General features: G+C 46.9%; 1 protein-coding gene across 1 annotated transcript; it reads right to left on the bottom strand.

The window, feature by feature from the left end:
* Window positions 1-5,478: 5,478 nt before the first annotated feature.
* PLEKHF2 (pleckstrin homology and FYVE domain containing 2) lies at window positions 5,479-8,003 on the bottom strand. The gene has a single exon (XM_081116326.1). It carries the CDS (start codon window positions 7,992-7,994, stop codon window positions 7,245-7,247), a length of 750 nt encoding a protein of 249 aa, XP_080972452.1. The 5' UTR covers window positions 7,995-8,003; the 3' UTR covers window positions 5,479-7,244.
* Window positions 8,004-8,382: the final 379 nt, after the last annotated feature.

The following is an 8,382-nucleotide window of genomic DNA, read 5'->3' as shown; positions in this document are numbered from 1 at the left end:
GGGAGGCAACCAGTCAGTGTCTCTCTCACATCGGTTTTTCTCTCTCCCCCTCCCCTGCACCCCTTCTAAAAATCAACGGAAAAAATATCCTCGGGTGAAAATTAACAAAAAACAAAACAACTATAAAAAACAACCTTGGGCGAGGATTTAAAAAATAAAAAAACCCACAGCCCTGGGTAGCTCACGTCCCACAAGCCAAGCCTCCTCCGAGTATTTTGCTAGATAAAAGGCCATCCACATCCACTCCTGGACAGCGCTGCCCTCCCGCCCTCTCCCAGCAAAAGCAGCGGCTCCTGCTGTGGCTCTAGGCTGTTCACCAGCAACCGTCTCCCACTTCAGAAGATCCCTCCGGCGACCGCGAGCAGCGTGCAGGGAGTTGGGGACGGCGGCCAGACCAGCTAGGAGAGCAGGGCAACGGTGAGGAGCCTGTGCCATGGAGCAGGGCAGAGGGGGTGCCTACAGCCTGCTGCTCCGGTGTGGTCCCGGCAGGGCAGCGGGCACCAGCGGGGAGCCTGTTGGAAGGCTCACAGCTCGCACCCCAGGCCTGCAGGATCAGAATCTGCATTTTACAGCCCCCCAAGGTTGTGAGAGTTTGAGCAGCATAGAATCTCCCGGTGGTGCCTGTAACCGCCCAGGCCAGGTCTGAAGGCCTTCACTGTGCAAAGTACGAAAACACACCTTTTCTTACCTGATTCTGGTCACAGCCCTGAGAGGCGGGTACTGTGCTTCCTTTGCAAAGGTGAAGGACTAGCTTACGGAGGGTAGACTGCTTGCCCAAAGTCACAAACCTCAAGAGCTAGGAGTTCACCTGGGGTCCGCTTGACCTCTAAGCCTGCCAGCGAGGCAGGGATTCTCTGCTTTGGGCTGTGCCTAAAACAAAGCCCCAAGCAAAATCCTGCGTAGTGGGAACCCAAACTGGAACTCACCTGGGAGCGCTGGGTCCTCAGCTTAAGGGTTTTAAGGGTGGAGATCTTAGGGGAGGTCCCAGGGAAAGATCTCTTTATAAGATTCAGCAGCTTTCCAGGTGTGTCCTTTCAGGGTTGTGGTCTCCACTGATTGATTGGTCAGCACCAGGGCAGGAGGTCATTATCCGATGCAGCTGGTCCTTTGGGTCGCTTGTCTGGTTTTGCTGCTTTTCTGGGCTTGGAGATGAAATACAACTGAGACCTGGGTGGGGGAAAGGTTAGGGGGTCCAAACCGAATTGTAAGGACAGGAAAAGGGCCTCTCTTTTTCTTTGCTGTGCCTTCCACCATTTATGAGAAGCATCTGGTAATTAAACCCCAAGATTGTTGGCCTCTCAGTTCAAACTGTGAGTTGAAGCTACTCCTCCCTGCTGTTCTCACAGCTCAGCGACCTGCAAGGCCACGTTACGACTGAAGCTTGAGCTGCGTCTTGGATCACCAGGAGGGTCCCATCCTGAGAATGGCCGAGCAGTGAGTGGGAAGCGGCCCAGGTCCCTGAGGACTTGGTGAAAGCAACTTACTTGCTTTTGACTGTCTAATTCTGAGACATCTTTAACTTAACTAAAATCTTGTGTGAAATTGCTATTTTAGGTTCTCTGTCAGCAGAGGAACTAATCTAGACATTGCAGATGGTGTAGGAGGACGGCACAGAGCTCAGAGGGTGGACACCTACTGTCTAGAAACAGCAAGAAGAAGCTCTAAGAGCCTGGCTAGTGTGGCTCTGTGGTTGAGTGTCAACCTAGGATCCAGGAGGTCACGGGTTCAATTTGCTGTCAGGGCACCAGCCTGGGTTGCCGGCTGGATCCCCAGCAGGGGTGTGCAGGAGGCAGCTGATCGGTGACTCTCTCATCATTGATGTTTCTGTCTCTCTCTCCCTCTCCCTTCCTCTCTCTGAAATCAATAAAAACATATATTTTTTAAAAAAGCAGCAGCAGCAGCTACAAGAATGTCAACTCTGGGTCCAGGTCAGGTAAATTGGGGGTGTGAGAACAAACAGCCTCCACTCACAAGGGCTCTAGGCAGTGTGGTCCTTAGCACAAGTGAGAAGGCAGAGGGGGCTCTGCAAGGAGCAGGTGGCCAGGAAGAAGGCGTTGTCAACGAACAGTCTCTAAAAGGCAAAACTGAAGGGCTGGGCAAGGCGCTCAGCAGTGAGATGAGTCGGGAGCCGTGAGCCCAGAGCACTATATGGCCAGCACAGAGCGGTCCATCTTGAGACAGGTCAACAATGAGAGCCAAGGATCTAGCCAGCTCACATTTTTCAGTGGACTTTAGCCAATTTCCTGCTGAGCTTGTCAAATTTGGGGAGACTCCGGTTCTTTCCTGCAGCTGCCTCCTGAGGCGAGGAAGCCAGCGGGAGGTTGGGGGGCCAGGCAGCGCCACCCCAGCACCCCCAGGAAGGGGGGCAGCCTACCACCGAGAGGGCCCGAGGGTGGGACATCGTACTCTCAGGCTCGGGGTTTCCCACTTGCTTTTAACGGCATGTTTCTAACCTAATTTCCATATCAACTTCCGAGGACTCGACCGCACATCTCTATTTTAAAGAGCAGGCCCTTAGATTTGCAGGGTTGCAAATCTAGGTTGTGGATCTTTAAGGCAACAATTTCGCGAGAAGCAGCCTGCCAGGACTCCAAGGGAAACCAGCCCCAAACTAGATAGACTGAGGGACAGGAACCAGGGACTGTAATTCCAAAGGGGCAGCTACAGGGATTGGAGGCTGAAGAGGGCCTTGTCCCTCCCCGAGGGAAACGCAGGGGCCACGCTGAGGAAGGATCAGCATTCCTGACATCCTGGGCAGAACCTTAACGAGGCCCAGAGAGCAGACGCAGAACGAAGTCCAGAGGCTGGTTAAAGGAGCTTAACAAGGGGTTGAGTCAATGAACAACCAGGAATTCTTGCTGAGGACACACTGGAGCGGACCTGAGTCCCCCCAACCCCACCCTCACTTCTCACCTCCACCCGCCCAGGATGATACCTGGGCAGAGGGCTCGGGTGGGGCGGGCTGGATTTGGGGGTGAGAGCATGGTTTCCAACAGTGGGGAGAGGAGCCTAGCAGAGGTCAAACATCAGACAGAACCTGGTGCTTGGCGTTTGTGCAGGAGCCTGCAGCCACAGCCACCACCCCAAACTCGCATCACTCTTCTCTCAACGCCAAACAGGAATTTTGCTGGGCTGCAAGCGGCAGCTGGTCACGTCTCAGGCATGGTGCCTGCAGAGAATCAACAGCCTCTTTCAGGTAGACCTTGGACTCTGGAGGGTATTTTATATTCGCATCACTCGGTGCCCTTGAAAAGGCTGCCGCACTCCACGCAGCACTTCCCCAGTGGCCCCGGCAGCAGAAGCTGGTTGACCTTGCCCGTCTGCCCCCAGGTACACCACGCCCGATGCCTCACCCACGACCAGGTGGTTCAGCTCTGTGTTGCTGGACAAGTCCGGCTCCCGGGGCCCCGGGCCTGCACTCATCCCCACCAAGCCCAGAAGGAAGGCCAGGGCCCGGAGCTGCCGTGCCATTACCCAGCCGAGGCTCCAGGAGTCCTGCTCAGCCTCTGCTCCCAGCTGAGCTCAGGCCCACACAGCTGCCAAAAAGAGACTGGGGCCCCTGTTAAGCTTCCCTATATTTCTGTATTTCCTTGGGCTTGGGAGAGAGCAGGCTCTCTTTCAAAGTATCCAGTCTCTTTCCTGGCTTTTCCTGGGCAGGCAGCTTTATTCTGATTTTTCCCCCCAGATTTTCCTGGGTTTGTCTCTTCTCTTTGTTTCCTCCCCTTTACTTTTTTAAATATGTTTTTATTGATTTCAGAGAGAAGGAGAGGGAGAGATAGAAACATCAATGATGAGAATCATCGATTGGCTGCCTCGGGGATCGAGCCTGAAACTGGGGCATGTGCCCTGACTGGGAATCGAACTGTGATCTCCTGGTTCATGGGTCAACGCACAACCACTGAGCAACACCAGCCGGGCCCTCCTCCCCTTTAAGGTCTCCATTCTTACTTTTGGGCATGCACTCAGGAAAAGGACTTCCCCCTTAACCGTTTCTCCCTCCCCCCCCCCCCAACATTAAGCCGGGGGAACTGGCCGGCTGTTCTCTGGGGAGATTGCAAAGCTGGTCTTTCCTGCCCACTCGGACGTTAATCCATAAGGCAGAGTGATTCTTGCTATTCCCTGGAGTCTGCGAAATGTAGTTTCCTAACTTAATCAGGCTCTGCCAGTTTTCTCCCTTCTCACTTGTTACTACCTACCTAGTGCCTATGCTAACACTCCCAGAATCCCCAGGTGAAATAGGTCTGTGAGGCTGCCCTGTCTTGGAAGGTGACAGAAGTAAAGACTGCTGGATTTCGGCCGATGGACCCACCTAAAAACGAAAGGCTAAAATGCTCAACAAGCATTTGAGGTCCAAACCAATTCAGGAAGCACCGAGTCAGGCAGAAGATGAAGGGGTACTTTTGAGAAAGGGGAACAGAAGGAAGGAATTTCTATGGGTGCAGAGTTAAAACCCTCAACACAAAGGTCTCAGAAGCATGCTCTCTTTCCAGGGAGCATGCCCATGCCATTCCCTTCTCCCTCTCCTTCCCCCAGAGGCACACATCTCCTAAACTCTAAGGGAACCCAGGAGACTTGCAACCAGGGGAGCAATGGGCAGTGGCAAGTCATCCCAGGCTAACCCCCTGAGCCTGTCTCCAAGGCCTCCTTTTCTCTGACTTCCCAGTGAGCCCAAGCAGCCCAGCCCAGGCTCTCCTGCTGCTTCTCTGCTAAGCCCTTCCTTGGTTCACTGTCCCCAGCTTTAATAAACATGTCCTCATAGTCACCTGGACTCCTGCTGTGAAATCTCTCCTGCAAGAAGTCAAGAACCCACACACTACCAGCCGGCCCGAGGCAGCCTAGGCAGACCCGCTCAGGGCCAGGTCCCCTGTCTGGTAGTTGAGGAGAAAATTACCCTAAGAGAAAGGGGACTGCAACTCAAGTGCGACAACCCTTCAAGAATCATAAGGTATACAACTTAATACTACCTATTTCTAGAATTTCAGCATAAAGATGATAAAGGTATATAAACAAATGACTTTATGTTAACTATGGCCATTTTATGCATAAATTCCTGTACTCAAGATGTCCTCAACTTAACACTTTTCCATGGCACCGGCAGAATCTTGCTTCCTTTACACCATTGGTTACCAATTTGGATAAAGCACTGGGGGTCCAGTACAGTCCAAGTAAATTTCATTCAGGAGAAACGGCATGAAAAAGTGGCATCAAAATCATTTCAGGTTTATATACAACTAAGATTTACAAAAGCTTTAAAAACTACAGGGGGAAAAACCTGGGAGAAAACACATGAGTTCTATTTGCATGTAAACTCCAGGCAAAGGAGGGAATTTTTGTTCTCTGCTCTACTCGGAGGCCCTAGAACAATGCCTGGCACACGAAGGCCTCACAGCTGTTAAGTGAGGCAAAAAAATGCGCATTTCCCTCACCTTAGTAAGAGGGGAAAAGTCTTCCAAGTCACAACATGCACAGAACAGAAGGTTAAGTTGTAAAGGATTTTTTATTGTACAAAAAGTCAAGAGAATGAAAATGCAAACTACCGCAGAACATTCCCCCTTGGTTCCTGACTGCTCAGCTCCTATGTACAGTAAGTCTCCATTAGTACTTCTCAGGTTTCATAGTCCTTTTCAGATATGCTGATTATACGATATACTGCTTGGAAACAAAAGTCCATCTGATACTAAAACAAACTTATTGTGCCTTTCTTTCACATTTCCTACAGGGAGGTCTACATATCTCAGAGGCTTTCACAATTAACAGTAAAGTTAGCGCCTTAACCAAGCCAAAGACTCCTCCAACACAAGTTACTGAACCAAACCTCTCAACATATGCAATATATTCAGATTGAAAGGTTTAAAAATTTAGGGTTTAAAACAATCTTTAGGCTGATTTTTCATATTTGAAAGAGTAGTTAATTGCAGCATACAAATGGAGAGAGTAGTGCAAAATGCATCAAGTTTTATATGACAAATATACTCTCAACCTAATGGCTGCCTCGAAGCAGAGTGAGAAATGACCCCACTCAAAAGCAATCTTGGCTGACCCGGTCGAGTTCACAATTTAGAAAGATCAGCTGCTGTCTAGTTCCATACATTGCAAAATGATTTCAGAAACAGATTAAACATACAATTGTTTTACAAAAATAGAAATATTGTTTGGGACTTTACAAAACTTTATAAAATATAACACTATATTTGTAAATTCAAGATAGTTTCACACTGAAATAGACAATACTTCCACAGAAGTCTAGTCAAACCTAACTGGTCTGTCTTGACCATTCTTACATATTATTTCTTCCAAATCTTAGCCTAAGTAGATCTGTGCTCTATCACAAGATTTTAATCTATGACAAGGATTTATAAGATTTTTCATTCTAGAAATAATGTTAAATCAAATGAATTTATACCTACAAATGTCTTACTAAAAATAGAACCTAATACAATATGACAATTCTATATTGGATAAATTTCAAACCAAATTCCTAAGAATGACTTCCTATTAATTTAAAATTTATATTTGACAATTATAATTTGGTACCTATAAAACATAAAAATATAATCATAGAGAATGAAGAACTTCTAAATTTAGTTATTTGTGGCTGTCAGATGACAAGTATTTTCTAATTATACCCATTCATAAACATGCATTTTATCACCTCAAAGAGCACCAGTGTATTTTTAAAACAAACTAAAAAGTGAGAGGGGCAGGGGCTTATTTCATGTAACAGTGCTATTATGATAAGGCACCACTTGGTATATGAAAAAGCCAAAGTATTTCCAAATCATGTATTTTTGTTACTGGTGTCTTAACCATTAGATAGAATGGTTAGAAAAAAGAGCTTATATTATTAACTAACCACGTTATACTCCTTTTCCCATCATTCTTTGCTTAAGTTTTTCTATATAACAGAACATATAATAAACAACAATGCAGTATATGATCTGTTAAAGAAACACTTTTCCCAACCTTCTAAGAAAACAAGCTAAAATTAAACAATAAGAAACCAAAACTTTATCTCCTATGTGTGCAACAGGCTATCTCTACAGGAGAGTGGGTACTTGGGATGGCGGTGGTAGGGTTGACAACAGGACCTATTTTCTATAGGATATATTGAGGCACATAGGTTAGAAGTTTCTCAGGCAAATTCATGGCTAGAGCAAAATTGAGAGAGAGCCCAGAATTTTACATTCTCCCCAAAGCTGACTTCTCAGATAGTCACACCCAATTAAATACTTCAAAATATGTCCTTAGTCACTGCTATCATCATCGTCATCATCATCAGATACATCATTTAAAGGAGACTTCAATGACTGACTGTACGAGTCCGATCTAGTAGGCTGGCATGTGGCCATGTCCCCAGTAGAAAGCAGGTCATAGCAGAAGTCACAAATCCGCACAGGCTTAGAGGACTGGCTGGGAAGAAGAAATCTCTTTTCAGAGCAGGGCCCACAGACAACAAAACCACATTTACGGCAATGGTGACGACGATTAACTGGTGTGAATTTTGCTTTCTGACAACGCATACATACAGTAGCCTCAGAGTCAGGAACCCAGACAGCAGCATGTTCATTACTGGGTGTCTTCCCACTTTTGGAGAGTAAATCAGTAACACATTTATTTATGTGATTCATCCATTCTGATTTCTCAGTGGCAGTGGCAGCATAAACTGCAAATGATTTAGTTGGTGTCTTGATAAGCCATCCATTCCTCAAGTCTCCCTCATCTTTGATGGAATCAATGGTGACATTTTCCAGGGGAATAATATGTTGTTTGTTATATTTTTTCTTCTGGATGACAATATTGCCATACACAAGAATATCATTAAACAGGAAAAACTGCCTCGCTTTGGGCTTTTTTCTGCACAACTTAGTCAATACTCCTTCTCCAATGAGAACCCGCCCGGGTATAGTTAAGGGCTGACCAGCTGCTCCAAAACAGTTTTCTACTATATTTATACGTCTAGTGTTTGCTTCACTGTTTGCCAAGCGATCCACCATCTTTTGCTAACAGCCTTAAAAAAAAAGAAAGAAAAAGAAATTAGCACATAGACGTTATAAATTCATGCAAGTTAAAAAATTATATAACCTAGCCTGCTGGGCGTGGCTCAGCAGTTGAGTGTCGACCTAGGATCCGGGCGATCGGGGTTCAATTCCTGGTCAGGGTACATGCCTGGGTTGCGGGCTCGATCTCCAGTCAGGGGCGTGCAGGAGGCAGCCGATCAACGACTGTCTCATCATTGATGTTCCTACCTCTCTCTCTCCTTCCCTCTCTCTGAAATCAATAAAGATATATTAAAAAAAAAAAAATTATATAACCTAAATTTAGTCTAATGAATCATTACTTTTACCCAAAAAGCAAAATGCACCCTCGTACACTAGAAAACAT

This window comes from Miniopterus schreibersii (genome assembly GCF_964146895.1).
Source record: "Miniopterus schreibersii genome assembly, chromosome: 17".
Classification (NCBI taxonomy): domain Eukaryota; kingdom Metazoa; phylum Chordata; class Mammalia; order Chiroptera; family Miniopteridae; genus Miniopterus; species Miniopterus schreibersii.
Note: the sequence above shows the minus strand (reverse complement) of the source record. Positions and strands in the feature narration are given on the sequence as shown.